The 18,666-nt window shown below is 35.7% G+C and overlaps 1 protein-coding gene across 1 annotated transcript in view; it reads right to left on the bottom strand.

Annotated features, from left to right (window-relative positions):
- TRHDE (thyrotropin releasing hormone degrading enzyme) overlaps positions 1–18,666 on the bottom strand; it is a 461,792-nt gene that overhangs the window by 100,562 nt on the left and 342,564 nt on the right. The window contains exons 11-12 of the mRNA XM_020968898.2: positions 17,831–17,961; positions 17,676–17,731 (exon numbers count right to left, since the gene is read on the bottom strand). Coding sequence (XP_020824557.1) covers positions 17,676–17,731; positions 17,831–17,961 — 187 coding nt within the window. The remainder of the gene's footprint in view (positions 1–17,675; positions 17,732–17,830; positions 17,962–18,666) is intronic.

The following is an 18,666-nucleotide window of genomic DNA, read 5'->3' as shown; positions in this document are numbered from 1 at the left end:
AATAGAAATTCAGTATGTGTGTTGCTAAAAAGAAGGAGTTGGTGGTGAACTCTGGCTAGCAGCAATGTGACAGAATGAAAAAAGCAATGGACTTCGAACTGGAAGAGCTCTGCTACTTGTTTGAAAAGGCAGTGTGGCAATGTAGAGAAAATGTTGGGCTTGGAATCCATCCTGACTCTGACATTTACTATCTATCTAATTATGGATAATTAATCTATCATCTCTTTAGCTCCTAGTAGTTTTCTTGGTTCTCCTAGGCTAGTAGCTTTCTCCTTTGTTAAATGGGGATGAAACCTGCAATAAATACCTACCTCACAGAGTTGTTGCTAGGTCAAATAAGATCATGAATTTAAAGTATATAAAGGGCACAGTTCTCCCCCACCCCCAACTCAATTAGCAACATGTTCTACACTGGGATACTTTTATCAGGTCAGACTGTCTCTAGATTTATAGAATCAATCAATAAATCAATGAATGTGATGTGTAAAGAAGATTTCTACACACAGAAATATAATTCTGTTGACACTGGTCTCTTTCTTGTTCCCTACTCCATCTTTCAACCATGCCTTTTAACTGGCTTTTCTTCCATGCCCGAAATGTTCTCCCTTCTCATCTCTGCCTCCTGGAGTCCTTCAAGTATCAGCCAAAATTCTACGTTCTGCAAGAAGCCTTTCCCAGTACCCTTTAATGTTAGCACTGAGCCTCTGAGATTATCTACAATTTATTTTATTCACACACACACACACACACACACACACACACAAACACACATCTTTTTTCTACAGAATTATTTCTATGTTGTCTCCACAATTAGACTGTGAGCCCTCTGTGGTCAGGGATTATTTTTGTCTTTCTTTGTAGCCCTAGTACTTAACACAGTGCTTGGCACACAGCAGGTGCTTGATAGATAGATGCTCACTGCCTTGACTTGAGAAAGGGAAAATATGATTTGCTAACCAAATGAGATAATCATACCTCTGGGAGCACTACAATAGTAAAAGAATTTCAGCATTTCTTCTTCCCTCTAGAGGGGCTCAGAGGTCTAACAGTGGAAGTTTTCATTTTGGGAGTTAAGAATTCTTATTTGAGCCAAACCCATGAGACAGAACTAATCTCTAAAACAGCAAGAAAAAGAAAGGAGAAAGAGAAATGCTTTCTCTTTGTCCCCTTCTCCCCTCTTTTATCTGCCCCCAAGCACTGACCATCTGTTTTTTGGAGAGAATGGACCAGCAGGGGACCATATATTCAATCATGATCAGAGTGAGACACACCAAAGATAAACATAAAAAAGACTGAAATAGATAGATATAAAGGCTTAGCCACACAAGGGAGGAAAGAGTTTCAGGAAAATTGACCTCTTCGTGGTGAGTAGTATGTCACCTACAGACTCAAGAAAGTATTCCTAATAACCAGTACTTGTGTATTTATTCTTTGGCCATATATACATTTTCTACACATATGCTTCACTACCACTGTACTCTAAATTTAAGCCCACTCTGCCACCTGGGTCCTCTGTGTAGCTATGGGAGAGTATACCCCTATGCTTTAGAGATTTTTTGAAAATCAACTGTCCTCACAATAACACCTTAATAAATACTTTCAGAAAAAGATAATGATCTAGGATCAGTGGCACAGACAAGATAGAAATAATTTAGCCGAATTCTCCCAACGTTTCGCTCCAAACAACTCTAAATTAACACCTAAAATAAAATTTTTCCAGACTAAGACAACTTAGGAAATCCACAGAAGAGGTGTGTGACACAAGGTTGGGTGCTGGGCCGAAGTTCAGCACACATGGTGGCAACACCAGCAGTGGGCCTTGGTGGCTGCTGCTGCAGGAACTCTCAGCCCAGATATGGTAAGAGGGCCAAACTGGTCAGAAAGAGAATAGAGGGGACTGTTTGTTGGCACTGGATGCAGGATGCTGATGCATTGCCCATAAGCAGTTCCAGATCAAAAAGTAACACTATTGCTTACAGCCACAGGGGAGCAGGGGTACTGAGCATAATTCTAGGGGGGGAAGAAGAGTGGTTTTGTACTCTTCAAAAGGGACCAGAGGTCCTGGTCTCAGTTCCAAGGCAGAAAGGAACAATAAAGCTTACAGCTACAGGAAAGAAGGGGCCTTGGTCACAGTTCTAAGATTAAGAGGAGCACTAGCACTTGAGGCTGCAGTATAGCAAGGTTCTTTCCTGCGTAAAGACCAGAGAATAGCACAGCAGAGTGGTAGCCACCACTGTCCTTGGATCATACCACTTTTGGAAGCACCAGAAACTTACAGACCCCTGAACTAGCTCTAAAACAGCAACACAAAATACTTGAAACTTGAGAAGCCTCACAAGGAAAAATAAGACACAAGTTCAGAAGACACCAATGTCAAAACAGCTACAAGCAAAGCCATAAAGAAATGTGTGAACTGGACACAAGCTCAACAAGAATTCCCAAAGTGCTCCGAAAGGATTTTGATAATCAAATAAAGGAAGTAGAGGAAAAATTGAGAATAGAAAAGAGAGTGAAGCAGGAAAATTATAAAAAGAGAATCAACAGCTTGGTAAAAGAGGCACAAAAACAGGAAAATAACTTAAAAAAAAAAAGAATTGGCCAAATGTTAAAAGAGGCACAAAAATTCACTGAAAAGAACTCCTTAACAAGCAGAATTGCCTAAACAGAAAAAAAAGAGATTAAAAAGGCTCACTGAAGAAAATAACTCCTTAAAAATTAGAATTGAACAAGTAGAAGCTAATAACTCCATAACATATCAAGAAACAATAAACAAAGTCAAAAGAATGAAAGAATAGAAGAAAATGTGAAATATCTCATTGGAAAAAACAACTGACCTGGATAATTTAAGAATTATTGGACTACTGGAAATACATGATAAAAAAAGAATCTAGAAGTCATATTTCAAGAAATTATCAAGGAAAACTACCCCAATATCCTAAAACCTGAGGGTAAAGTAAAAATGGAAAGAATCCACCAATCACTTCCTGAAAGAGATCCCAAAATGAAAGCTCCCAGGAATATCATAGCCAAATTCCAGAGCTCCCCGGTCAAGGAGAAAATATTGCAAGCAGCCAGAAAGAAACAATTCAAATATTGTAGAGCCATGGTCAAGATCACACAAGATTTATCAGCTTCCACATTTAAGGAGTAGAGGACTTGAAATATGATATTCTGGAAGGCAAATGATCTAGGATTACAACCAAGAATCACATACCCTCCAAAACTGAGTATAACTCTCATGGTGGGGGGGGGGAGGACAAATGGATATTCAATGAAATAGAGGACTTTTAAGCATTTCTGGTAAAAAAAAGATCAGAGCTGAATGGAAAATTTGACATTCAAACACAAGACTCAAGAGAAGTTAAAAAAGTAAACACAAAAGAGAAATCATAAGGGATTTAATGTGGTTAAATTGTTTACATTCCTGTATGGGAAGATGATACTTAGAACTCTTACAAACTTTTCTCATTATTAGGGCAGTCAGAAGTACTATACACAGACTGCAGGCATGGGTGTGCATTGAATATGATGGGATAATTATCTAAAAACATTAAGGGGTGAGAAAGAAGGATGCACTAGGAGAAGGAGGAAGAGAGAGGAAGAATGGGGGAAATTTACTTACATAAATGAGGTGTACAAGGAAGAACTTTTACAGCAGAACAGAAAATGGGGGGGGGATGGCAGGCAACGTTTGAACCTCACTCTCATCAGAATTGGTTCAAAGAGGGAATAACATACACAATTAGATACAGAAATCTATTTTACTCTACAGGGAAATAGGAGGAGAAAGAGACAAGAGAAGGAAGGACAGGATGATAGAAGGGAGAGCAAATTAAGGGAGCCAGTGGTCAGCAGCAAAACAGATTTTTGAGGAGTGACAAAATACAGAGAGAGAGAGAGAGAGAGAGAGAGAGAGAGAGAGAAGAGAGAGAGAGAGAGAGAGAGAGAGAGAGAGAGAGAGAGAGAGAGAGAGAGAAAATGCAGAATGGAGAGAAATATACATTTAGTAATCATAACTATGAATGTGAATGGATGAACTCACTCATAAAATGGAAGTGGATAGCAGAATAGATTAGAAACCAGAATCCAATAATATCTTACAGAAACATATTTGAAGAGACACACAGAGTAATAATAAAGGGCTGGAGTAGAATCTATTATAAAGTTTAAAAAAAGGCAAGGATAAAAATCATGATCTCAGACAAAGCAAAGGCAAAAATATACCTAATTAAAAGAGATAAGGAGGGAAACTACCTCTTGCTAAAAGGTACCATAGACAATGAAGTATTACCAGTACTAAACATATATGTACCAAAAGCCATAGTATCCAAATTCTTATAGGAAAAGTTAAATGAGTTAGAGGAGGAAATAGACAGTTTAACTACACTAGTGGAGGACCTCAAATTTCTGCCCTCAGAACTAGATAAATCTAAACACAAAATAAACAAGAAAGCTATCAAGGAGGTGAATAGGATTTTGGAAGTTAGATGTGGTAGAACTCTGGAGAAAACTGAATGGGAATAGAAAGGAGTAAACCTTTTTCTCAGCTGTATATGACACCTTCACAAAAACTAATTATCTACAAGGACTTTAAAACTTCACAAAAATGCAAGTAAACAGGAACAATAAATGAATCCTTTTTGAACCATAACACAATAAAAATTATGTTCAATAAAGGGCCATGGAAACATAGATTTAAACTTAATTGAAAACTAAATAATCTAACCCTAAAGAATGAAAATGGTAAAGAACAAATCATAAAAGTAATCTGTAATTTCATTAAGGAGAATGACAATAATGTGACAATATAGCAAAATTTGTGGGATGCTGACCAAGTAGTACTAAGGAAAAAATTTGTATCTCTAAATGCTTACATCTATATAGAAAGAGCAAAACAATGAATTGGGCACATATTTAAAAAATTAGAAAAAGAACAAATTGAAACCCCAAAATGGAAATCCTGAAAATCAAAGAGATTAATAATGAAAGTTAAAAAAATATTGAATAAAAAAACTAGGAGCTGCTTTTATGAGAAACTAGGAGCTGCTTTTATGAGGAAAAAAATAGATAAACCATTGGTTAATTTGATTTTAAAAAGAAGAAAGAAGAAAAGCAAATTATCAGCATGAAAAATGAAAAAGGTGAATGCACTACCATTGAAGAGTAAATTAAAGCAATTACTAAGTTATTTTACCTAATTATATGCCCAAAATCTGATAACATAAGTGAAATGGATGAATATTTACCAAAAATATAAATTGCCCAGATTTACATAAGAGGGGTTAGAAAACTTAAATAACACTATCTTAAAAAATAAATTGAACAAGCCATCAATGAGCTCCCTAAGAAAAAAATCATGAGGACCAGAAGAATTTACAAGTCAATTCTACCAAATTTAAAGAACAATTAATTCCAATAATATATAAACTATTTGTAAAAATAGACAGAGGAGTCCTACCAAATTTCTTTTATGAAAAAATATGGTACTGATACCTAAAACACAAAGAGCAAAAATAGAGAAAGAAAATTACGGGCCAATTTCCCTAATGAATATAGATACAAAAATTTTAAATAAAATGCTAGCAAGATTACAGCAATATATCACAAAGGTCATACACTATGATCAGGTGGAATTTATACCAAAAATGCAGGGCTGGTTCAATATTAGGAAATATTAGTATAACTGACCATATCAATAACAAAACTAACAAAATTATATGATTATCTCAATAGATACAGAAAAAGCTTTTGACAAAATACAACACTCAGTCCTATTACAAACACTAGAAAACTTAGGAATAATGGAGCTTTCCTTAAAATGATAAGCAATATATATCTAAAACTATCAGCAACCTTTTATCTATAATGAAGATGAGGTAGAAGCCTTCCCAATAAGATCAGGGTGGGGTAAAGATGTTCATTATCACCACTATTATTTAACTTTGGCCTAGAAATGCTAGCTATAGCAATAAAACAAGAAAAAGAAATTGAAGAAACAAAAATAGGCAATGAGGATATAAAACTATCACTCTTTTCAGATGATATGATGATATACTTAGAAAATCCTAGAGAATCAACTACAAAATGATGAAATAATTAACAAATAATTAGCAAAGTTGAAGGATGTAAAATGAACTTAAAATAAATCATTAGCATTTCTATGTATTACCAACAGAGTCCAGCAGCAAGAGACAGAAAAATAAATTAAAATCACTGCAGACAATATAAAATACTTGGGAGTCTACCTGGCAAGACAAACCCAGGAACTATATGAACACAATTACAATGCACTTCTTGCACAAATAAAGAACCAAATAATTGGAGAAATATTAATTGCTTATGAGTAGGTCAAGCCAATATAATAAAAATAATAATTCTACCTAAGTTAACTTACATATTCAGTTCCATACCAATCAGACTTTCAAAGAATTATTTTATAGAGCTAGAAAAATAATAATAAAATTAATATGGCAGAACAAAAGGTCAATATGGTGCTGACTAAGAAATAGAGTGGTAGAACTCTGGAACAGATTAGGAACATAATAAACTGTAGTAAATGACCATAGCAATCTAGTGTTTGATACAATCAAAGATCCATGCTTTGGGGACAAGAACTCCCTGTTTGACAAAAATTGCTAGGAAAACTGAAAATCAGTTTGGCAGAATCATATACCAAGATAAGTTCAAAATGGGCACAAGATTTAAACATAAAGGGTGATATCATAAGCAAATTAGGGGAACATGGAAAATTTTACCTGTCAGATTTATGGATAATAGAAGAATTTATGATAGAAAAGATCATGGTAAGTAAAGTGTATAATTTTGATTAAATTTAAAAAGTTTTTGAACAAAGAAAGCAAATGTATCTAGGCTAGAAAAAAAAACAGAAAACTGGGAGAAAATATTTACAGCCACTTTCTCTGACAAAGGCCTAATTTCTCAAATATATAGAGAACTGAGTCAAATTTCTAAAAATACAAGTCATTCCCTAATTCATAAACGGTTAAAGGATGTGAACAGGCAGTTTTCAAAAAAAAATCAAATTAATCTATAGTCACTTGAAAAAAATGCTCTGAATCTCTATTGACTAGAGATATGCAAATTAAAACTCTGAGGTACCTTACATCTATCTGATTAACTAATATGACAGAACAGAAAAATGACAAATATTGGAAGGGATGTGGAAAAACTGGAACAATAATACATTGCTGGTGGAGTTGTGAACAGTTCAACCTTTCTGGAGAACAGTTAGGAACTATGCTCAGGGGGATATAAAATTGTGCATACTTTGACCCAGAAATACCACTACTACATCTGTATCCCAAAGAGATTAAAGAAAAAGGAAAAGGACCTATATGTACAAAAATATTTATAGCAACTCTTTTTCTGGTGGCAAAAATTGGAAATTGACAGGCTGTCCATCAATTGGAGAAAGGGTAAATAAGTTGTGGTATACGGCTATGATGGAATAGTATTGGACTATAAGAAATGATTAGCAGAATTGCTTCAGAAAAACCTGGGAAGACTTATATGAACTCTTGCAAAGTGAAGTGAGCAGAACCAAAAAAATATTGTGCAGCAATCTTGTAAGCAATATTGTAAGGATGATCAACTGTGAAAGACTTAGCCCCCCTAATCAAGACAATGATCCAGTATAATTCCAAAAGACCCATGAAGAAAATTGCTATCTGCCTCCTGAGACAGAGAATTGAAGAACTCTGAATGCAGACTGAAGCATAATTTTTTTTTCATTTTATTTCTTCTTGCTTTTTTTTGCAACATGGGTGATATAGAAATATGTTTTTCATAATTTCACATGTATAACTGATTTCATATTTCTTGCCTTCTCAGTGGGTGGAGAGGGCTAGGAGGGAAGAGAGAATTTGAAACTCACAATAAACATGCCTTAAAATGTATATACATAGATATGTATATGCATATTAAATTTAAATTTAAATAAAAAAGACAGAAAGATCACATAGCACTTTGTAACTCACTTATGTACAAATATAAAATTTTATTTTTATCTTAATTTGTATGTCAGACAGATAGTTACTTAACTACAAATTTCTGTACAGCAGAGACCAGGTCTTACATAACAGTTGTCTCTCTTCTATTTTTAGCACAGTGCTCTGTACTCAATAGGGACATTTAGAATTTGTTTATTGAATCTTTTAAAAAGGTAATAATCTGGCTGAAAATTCATTTTTGTTTCTTTGGCGCTTTTTGGTTGTCAGTCAGTATTGTTTTTATTTTTTAAGGGTGTGGGGGACAAACTGGATCTATTTCTCCTAAGCTTGAATAGTAATTGGCAGTCACGGGCCCAATACATTGCCAGTTAACACTGAAGCTTTAGTCTGCTCTAATATAGGACAATCTACTTCACTCCCTTAGGAAGCTTGGTACCCCTCTACCACTCCCAGGGGCTCACCATACTGGTGCTAGACTTAGCATGGACACTCATTCAGCTTTATCTCTGCTGCACCTCAACTTCCAAACTCAATTGATCCACAGCCTTACCCTCCCCCATTAAGCAGAAGCACTATGCCCAGTCAGACTGGCAAATTCTTTCTGGGAGATAGAGCAATGGGCATTTGCAGCTAATAGTCCTAGAAACCCAGTCTCTCAAAATTATCCAATAGGACTTTGAATATAGCAATCATGACTTGACCCTCTAGGACAGGCAGCTTGCATATGGGAATGAAGCTTGAGTGCATGAGTCTAGATCAGGTTCTACAAGTGCTTTGTAAACATGTAATGTATATAAAAATATCATATTTAATCATTACCTATATGACCTTGGTCAAGTCATTTCACATTTCTTGGCCTTAGTTTCCCCTATAAAATGAATGTGATGGACTAGATCGGGGGTTCTTAACCTGGGACATAAGAACTTTAAAAAAATCTTAATAACTGCATTTCAATAAAATTGGTTTCCTTTAAGTCACATACATTTTATTTTATGCAATTAAAATGTTATGATGAGAAGGATTTCATAGGTTCACCAGACTGCCATAAGTTCACACACAGGCACACCCACAAGATTTAAGAACTACTAGACTAGATAGTGTCTAAGGTTCCTTCTAGCTCCAGATCTGATTTAAATAATTTAAATTATTTGTAATCTAAATGGTTTGACTCCTTTTGGGGTACAGAGATCACTGGATTTTAGAGCTAAAACAGACAATCCTAGTGTTGAATTAAACTCAGACTTTTTAAAGCAAAGGAAGTTTTAAAAATGCCAAATCCTTGTTTTAAGTGGCAAGACCATACTAAGTATAATGGGACTTTTAGAAATATTTTGAGGTATGAAAAAAATGTCAGAGTGCATTTAACATGTATGCTTTTTAAAATAATTCTCATATACATTCAGGATGTTTATTTTCAAAAGGAACAATTCATACAAATCCACATAATGTGCAAACATAATCCACTAGTCCACACTTCTGCAGCTCAACAGCTCAGGCTGTTTGCTCTGCCAATAGATCAAATCTTCAGAACGATGTCAAAATATTGCTCAATTACATTCTACTCAACACTCTGAGTTGTTACGTATTAATATTAAACATTTTAGCCTACATAGATCAAACATAAGTTGGGCACGTAGCAGTTATAAATTTGTTTTCAATTTAATGCCATACAATTTAAAACCGTCTCTAAAAAGGGCTGCTCTCCTTAAAGAACCACAAAGCTACTGAGACTACCTCTGATTCCTTTGGGGATCAGTACTTCTCAGAAGTGGCTGATATCATAGCTATCTATAAGCCCTCATCACAAGAACAAAATCTGTGATTCCATCCTCAACAAAAGTCTATATATAGCTCACAGGCATGTGTTAACTCACTTTTCTAACCTTGAGAAAGCCAGAGAATGCTAGAAGAATTAAAAAGTAACTGCAGAGCAAGGAAACCAGGGAAGAAAAAGGTACAAATATTTTAAGACTGTTAACAGATAATCGCTATAAAGAAAGAGGAGAAAGCTCAGATCATCATAATGAACTTATCTTAAAATATTTTACAGAATACTTTTGATTCTCTTGTGGCAAAATATTAAATAAACTTAGATTAAAGTCAGAATTGCTGGGTATCAATTCTGAAAATTTTGCAAGCAAAAAGAATCAGAAGCTGAAAATGATCTCAGAGATTCCCTAGTTCTCTCATCTTACAGGGGAAGACAATAAGACTTAGAAAAGTCAAATGACTTGCCTAAAGTCATACAGGTAGTAAGTAGCCCAGCACCAATTACAAGCCAAGTCCCCTAACTGCTAATTCAGTATTAAAGGAGTAGATATTTTCTCTGTGTATCTGGAGAGGCAGACTAAATAAAGATAATAAAGATCTGAAGATATGGGCTAGAGAGAAGATAATTAAAATCCCTTGACTCATTGATCTGAGGAGTTCTGTTGCCCTTTGGATCACCTGAAACAGAAAAGAGTGACGTCTTTTTCACACCAATATCCTTCTGGTGTTGCTGTATGGCTGTGAGTCATGAAGAACCACAGTCTCCAAGGAAATAAAACTGAGAATCATCCAAAGGGCAATGGACAGTCATGTGGTAAGCAGGAGCAGGCTGCAACATATTATAAGTAAAGAACTTTGAAATGGAAGCAGGACAAAAGATGCTCTAAAAGAAATCAATGAGTGGAAAAGAAGATGGGATGTTTGTCAAGTGACAGTGAAGATTAACTGTTGGACAAATAATGTGATCCTCTTGTAGCCTCTTTATGTCAGAAGAAAACAAGGAACTCCCCGTCCCCATCCCCCCGTCAGTATCTTGTGGAGAATTAATTTATGGGAGGACATACACAAGTTACACAGGATAGGTAGGAATGGTTGCAAACTCTATAATGAGAAGGCGCACCCACATTGATGAGCTAATGGATTTATTTGATTATTTGAAAATCTGAACCCCCTGAATAGGGCACTGTCTGTAAGTTGCTGTTTCTGGTACTAAACACTTTGTATCTTTTCAGATGAGTTTAAGAAAACATTGCAAATGCTATTCATTTAGTCAATAGAAGACTGAAAACAGAGTCAATGATGGATCTTATTTTGAAACATTTTTATTATTCTCAAAATTTCATAAATAATTGTAATTATTTTGTGCAAAGATTCTGATGGCCTCACAAAAGATAAACAAAATAAGTACGCAAGCAGCCATGGACTCCTTCCTCAAAACAAGAAACAGAATAAACACTAATCTCCCGGCTCAATGAACAGGAGTATACAATACATTTCAATCAATGCTTTATTAATCACAACTACAATATTAAGTAATTCCATAATAAAATGGTATCAAAGATTGGAAACTATCTTTTTTATTAGCCTGGGAGTACACCTCAGATATAGATAGCATAAAAAAGTGGGGAGCACTCAAGACTCATAGGTTCCTTTTTAGCAAAAATAATTCCACATTCACAAAGCATTATAGTTCTTAATAAGATTATAGAGTGTTGTTTTGTTTTGCTTTCATGCGAGGCAACTCTATTGTCTCCATTTTTAATAGCGAAGAAGCCCAAACAATATGTTCATATTGTTAGGGCATTCTCAGAATTGTATTTCTTTTATGGACTTCATCAAAGAAAGATAAACCAGTTACACATTAAGAGAATGCATCTAGTTATCAAAACAGGACAAGTCTAACTTATCTGCAATAGGTTACTGGCTTTTAGAGGCATGCCTTGGTATTTCTACCACAATGGGAAGCTATAAATGACTGGCAAGGCAATAAATACAATTACTTTCAAAATTTATTGGTATACCTCAAGTAGAGAATTTTCTCTAGAAAGGACCACACCTGGAAAAAGTTATAATTGTCTATTACTCAAATGATCTTGTAACTGTTGCAGAACTAGCTAGGTCTCAGAAATGAACAATTATAAAGTTAAAGCTATAATATAATTTACATTTTCCATTGACTATGACATTGACTCCTGACAACAATTCTAGAATAGACTATTAAAGGGATGGTTAGTGAACAATTAGGAAAGGAAACCATGATCTCAAAATGTCAGAAATGTCTCATCAAGAACAGATCATGCTACACTAACTTTTTTTCTCCTAGTTTTGCCACATTTACTAAATTGGTAGTCTAGGACAGCGGCATCAAACTCAATAGAAATGAGGGACACTAACCTATACCTAGATCTCTGGACACAGAGTCAGAGAGGACTGAGTTCAAATCTGGCCTCAGACACTTACTAGCTGTGAAATACTGAGCAAGTCATTTAATCTCTGTTTGCCTTAGTTTCCTCATCTCTAAAATGCAGGGCTGTTGCAAGAATCAATTGAGATAATATTTGTAAAGCACTTAGCACAGTGCCTGGCACACAGTAGGTGCTAAATAAGGCTGCCGTCCTGGACCTTCTCCTCTTCCTCTATACTACTTCACTCAGTGATCTCATCAGCTCCCTGTAGATTTAATTACCATCTCTATGCCATGGAATCTCAAATCTACCTATTCTTCTCCAGCCTTTCTGTAGACCTCCAATCTTTCCTATTATCTTTTAAACATCTCAAATTGTATGTCTAGTAGACATCTTGTACTCAATATGTCCAAAACCTCAATGCATTTTCTTTCCCACTAAGCCCTCCCCCCAGGCTCCTCCTACTTTCTCTATTACTGCCAAGATCAAAGCCATCATCCCAGTCCCTCAGGTTCACAACCTAGGTGTCATCTTTGACTTTTTCTCTCTCTCATCCCCACCCTTATACAATGTGTTGCTAATGTCTGTTAATTCCATCTTTGAGATATCTCTTGAATATGTCCCCTTGTCTCCTGTGACACTGCCACCAATAACCCTTCTGTAGGCTCTCATCACCTCACACCTGAACTACAGTAATAGCCTGCTGATGGGTCTACCTGCTTCAGGTCTATCTGCATTACAATTCATCTTCCATTCAGGAACCAAAGTGATTTTCCTAAAGCACAGTTCTGCCTATGTCACCCCTCCCCACTACTCAATGAACTCCAATGATTCCCTAAGGGCTTCAAGATCAAATACAAAATGTTCTGTTTGATCATCAAAACCTTTCATAATCTAGCCCCCTTCTTACCTTTCTGCTCTTCCTACACCTGATTCCCCATCATGTACTCTTTGATCCAATGACGCTGGTCTCCTTGTTGTTCCACAAACAAGACACTTCATGTCTCTGCTCATGGCATTTTCTCTGGCTATCCCTCATGCTTGAAACGCTTTCCCTTTACATCTCCAGCTGCTAGCTTCGCTGACTTCCTGTAAGTCACAACTAAAATCCCACCTTCTATAGGAAACCTTTCCCAGCCCCTCTTAATTCTAATGATCTCCTTCAAAAAAAATTGTTTTCCTGTTTATCCTGTACATAGCTTATTTGTATTTATTTGCTTTCTTGTGTTCCCCATTACAGTACAAGCTGCTTAAAGGCAAGGATTGTCTTTTGCCTCTTTTTGTATCCCCAGTACTTAGCACATTGCCTTTCACATAGGAAGTTAATAAATATCTATGGACTGACTGAATAAATACTTGGTTTCCTTTCTTCCTCTCAAAAGTGATTAAAATGTCCAGATCCTTTGACCCAGACAGCTCAACACGGGCATAAACCTGGAAGAGATCTAAGACCAAAAGAAGGATTCTTTACATATCAAATATAGAGTAGCACTTTTTTTTTTGTAGCAAAGAACTAGGGACAAATTAGGTACCCAGCAGTTGGGGAAGAGATAAACAAATTGTACTATATGGATAGGCACTCCTAGCCTGAGGAGGGAGTCAGAGTACAGCTGGAAATGGATGTTGATGGGACAGGAGAATGAAGAAAGAATCAAAGGACAGTCCCACCCCATGTCTAAAAAGGAGAGGGAAGCTTAGATCTCTTGAGAGGTGAGAAGCAAGCAAGAACACTGAAGAGAAGAAGTCATGGTTCTCTATGGAACAAGGGAGAGAGAGTTGTGCTTAGAAAGAGAAAGGAAACACAGATGACACAAGGATTTGGAGCTGCCCTACACTGAGAGCTTAAACTTACCAGCATTATATAGTCCAGCCTGGGGGAATGGGGAGATTTTGTAACACTAATCCATATCTTAGGTCAAACTTCACTCGTTTCCTCTTTCCCCTGCTTTTTGCCTCTTCCTTTCAGGGGAGTGGAATGCTTTATCAATCTCTGTTTAAAAGTTTGTTGTTTTCTGTTTCATCATCGGTTTTAAGAAATTGATTCTCCAAACTAATATGATTGCTTCTCTAATCGATAGCTTATACGCACTGGGTGTGCATGGGTGTGTTCATGCATGTGCATGCACATGTTCTATTTGTGGTTAATGATAGCTGAAAGGAAGGCCCTTAACCTACCATGCAATACATCTTTGCTAGCTAAAGTAATAATATAAAAGGTAAGTAGATGTTCACCTGCCTGCAACAAAATGAAAGCTAAATTCCAGATCCATAAGGATTCTTCCCCGTGTATCTTTCTGATTTAATCTTTGTATTTCTTCACTTCACTGATAATGTCTTAATGGCTTCCCTGTCAGTAGAGCAAATTAGTAAGGTGCTTAATCTATTTACAATGAGATGTACTTTAGCAAAGATGGGCACCAATAACAAACACATGAGCACTTGTTTATGTTCAACTCTTCAGTCTTCCAAATTAGACTTTCCAGCTCTACTTTGCCTCAGACCACAAGCAAACTTAATTTATAAATGTTATTCATCCAGTGCATTTGAACTAAATATACCTTTCATGACTTCCACCACCTGAATATTGATGAGTCAAAAATCTCTGCCTCTCCTTTTGGTGTCACCACTCACTGTTTTCGGGATATTTCTGCTTAGATTTCTTGTCATCACCTTAAACTCATAATAATTCAGATGAGACCACTTGCTTAAAGCCCCATATCCTTTAGCAGTGCCCAGCTGTTCCAGTATAGAAGCAACTCAACCACTTTACCCATTCCTGAAGGGTTACTCCAGAGTAAAGCTTCACATTGCTCCCTTTCCCATTCTTTCTGTTTTCCTCCCTCAATATTAAAGTTGGTGCCAAATTCAACAATTCAACAGGCATTCATTACCCACTTACTATGTGCTAGGCACTGCATTAGACGCTGGAGATTAAAACAAACAAAAAACAGTCTTTGATTTCAAGGAATTTAGCGTTCTATTGAGGAAAACAAGTACACAGATGAGTAAATAAAAATTTGCACAAAGCAAATGAAAATTTGTTTCTGGGATAGGGAATGAGTACAATAACTGGAATGATCTCATATGGGAGGTGGTACTTAAGCTGAGCTTTGAAGAAAGCTAGGCATTCAGGGAGTAGAGGAAGAATATTCCTAATTTTGTTATCCCAGACCAAATGACCTTCTATACATATTACGTTTATAATCTGACTAATCTAAGTGTCCCCTTTCCATCATATACCCTATCATTTCTTACATAAAGCAAATGAAAATTCTTGTCATGGTTTTCAGGGTTCCTTACCAGCCATCTTTATAACCCCTCACATGTTCCTATTTGAATCGCTTCTGGATGTTCAACCAAACACTAAAGTATGATAGATTTAGAGATGGACAGGTCCTAAGGAGTTATGTAATCCAACTATTTTCATCTTACAGATGGCCTAGAGAAGACACATGACTTCCCCAATGTCACACAGGTGGCAAGTGGCAGAACCTAAGTAGATCCTTTGACAGTTCTCATTCTCCTATATCATAACTGCCTCCCTATTTCCTTCTATTGAGTCAAACTTTTCCTTTAAATGGTAACCACCAGTCCACTGTCTTACCCCAATACCTATAAAAATCATTGTTAAATTGGTACAATTTCCATAGTGAGTTTGGGTCTCAAGAAATACCTCTGATCCTTACTGGCTATGTGATAATAGACAAATTTAATCACGTCATCTCTCCAAGATTTCAGTTTTGTTGTTGTTTATTTTTTCTTTGTGCTGAAGATATATGCATGTCACTTGAATACTCTCCAACTTATTTTTTTTTAATTTTTTTAGGCAACTGGGGTTAAGTGACTTGCCCAGGGTCACACAGCTAGTAAGTGTCAAGTGGTTGATCTGAGGCCGGATTTGAACTCAGGCACTCCTGACTTCAGGGCCAGTGCTCTATCCTCTGCGCCACCTAGCTGCCCATACTCTCCAACTTAGAAAGCAACATCTGGGTCCTGGCACACAGTAGTGCTAAAAGTCACAGGTCTGTTTGAAAAGAGAATTCCCTGCTTTCCTAAAAATTCCTTGATATGACAAAGAGGTAATACTGGACGAGTATTTTCCTCCTCTATAATATGTTGAGGGCTCCTAATACTGAGACTGTATATATGTATGCCTATATTATATGCAAATTATACATGTATGGTATATGTATGCCTAAGTACATATAAATGCACATGCACAAACACATATGGGTACATATTTCTGCATGGGATAACACATATACACATATGTAGGTATATATACACAAATAATAATCTATGTAATTGTGTATATGTGGGTGTATATATGTATAAACATACATAATAACATATGTAATTTCTTTATTACTACCCAAAATGCATTCTCCCTCATTCCTAAGCATCCAGTTTATTCTGAACCATTACTGAAGTTATGACTGTACTGTGTCATACTCCTATTTCTTTACTTTTGCTTGTATCAAAATAATTAATAGACTTTTTTTTTAAGCTCACCAGTGATGATGAATAAGTCCTCTACAAGGCACAATATCCTTTTTAGTACATAGAGAAGAATTGAAATTTGATTTAATACACTAAAACTCATAAAGCAACCCCAAATCCCTGCACATTGCAATGTTCTTTTCATAGGGTAAAGTCTGTTCTCCTATTTGTAAAGACAGATTTGACTAGTTTCAAGTAACTACCCAAGGACAAGATTTAATGAACAGGAACAAGTTTTTGGACAGACAGCAGTGGTATATTAACCTATGACTCATATAGGATTTTCCTAAAATTAAAACATTAACTGGAACATGAAATAATCCAAATATGGAAAAGGACTAATACATATATTTATGGTGACTCTATAGATTGAACCCCATTTCCAAATTTATAACTGAAAATTTTTCATATAATTAAGGTTTAGGAGAATAATTCATTCATCTATAAGCCTAATTTTATGACCTTAGAAAATTCTAGTACTATACTCAGAATTACTAAAACCTTATACTACTAATAACTTCAGTAATTATTATATATATAGAAGAATTTCCTTTCTCTGTGGAATACTTAGTACTCTCATTCAGAAAACACTTTTCAAAATGGATCACACACAATAAAAACACATAAAATGATCACATTCTGTAAATCAGACATCAAAAATCGTTAATATCTGAAGACATTGTCAATAAAAAATATATAGAGAGAGAGGGTCATTTTGTCAAGTTCATTGGTAAAAACACAAAGATTTCTAATCAACAAAGTATAAGAACATGAAATTATAAAATTAATCTGGTGAAAAATTGATCAACTTTTTCCAGACTTAGGGCTACCCTGTGGATTGTACTGATCTAGAATAGTCCAAGTTAGAGAGGGCAATTAGTTTAGTCTGATAACTCCAAATAGACTGAACTACAGAGAAAAGTTCTTGAAAAAGTTTTCTTATGTTTGAAATACATACACAGGTTAACTCCATGCCAAAAAAATACTTATAGTCACACACATTTCTTTCAGAGGGCCATCAAGAACCTACCTGGCCAGGCTGAAGGCATCATCGATCAAACCTGCACGATTGCTGACAGAGAGAACCTATGAGAACCAACCAGAAAGACGGAACCATTCAGGATTGAAGAAAGAAGAAGCGCGCAATGTCAAAGCCGATCTCTGATAAGCATATCTGGTGTTTACCTCATGGTTCTGTATTAGTTGGTCCATTAATAATCTCCAGTTCCTTAGATCATAGTTGACCCTGAAATAGCCAGTCTGATTGATATTCCCCAGCAACCAGCTTCCTTTGTCCACAGTAATTCTGTGATGTTCTAGAAAGGATAGTTTCAAGGGCAAAACAGATCTTAAGCATGTTTTAAATCTCAAAATGGCACTAGGCAGATTTTTTTCCCCTTCACTGGTAAATACTAGATGTCTACAATAACACATAGAACCTTCCCAATAATTCTTTCTCCAAGTCCACCAATCTACCAAATTAATATTTTCCTAACAAAGATAGTTAAAATCAAATAATTACTTACATCCAGGCAGTCCTAGAAGACCTTGGGTTATTTTTCATCTTGGTTGCTCCAACTAATTGGTTTTTGTAATTGACCTGTTTCTCCCTGATAAAGCCTATCCCCTAAATATCATTTTTCGTTCTCAAATTTAAAAATAACTAGAAAGCTACAAGTATTTTTACTTGACTTCTAATTAGATGCTTATATGGATTGAGAGAAATTAATGAAATGGTATAATGCAAAGGAAGTTAATAAGGTCGGATAAGCCACCCATATCATTCAATATTAAAGACACTTTTAAAACTCAGGATACTCAATTCTGGGAAATTCAATATTACCCTCTCTTGCTTTTTCTTTAGATCTCTTCAAAGCCATATTAAATAAGTGACACCACTGTCTATAAATATTGACAACTGGGAATTTAGTTGTTTAAGCTAACTATATTTCTAAGTATACTTAGATGAACGCATACATCAGATTCTGCTTAAAGCAATCATTTCAGGGAACTATTTTGCT

This window comes from Phascolarctos cinereus, unplaced genomic scaffold, assembly GCF_003287225.1.
Source record: "Phascolarctos cinereus isolate Bilbo 61053 unplaced genomic scaffold, phaCin_HiC Scaffold_1;HRSCAF=81, whole genome shotgun sequence".
Lineage (NCBI taxonomy): Eukaryota > Metazoa > Chordata > Mammalia > Diprotodontia > Phascolarctidae > Phascolarctos > Phascolarctos cinereus.
This window is presented reverse-complemented; position numbering and strand designations above follow the sequence as displayed.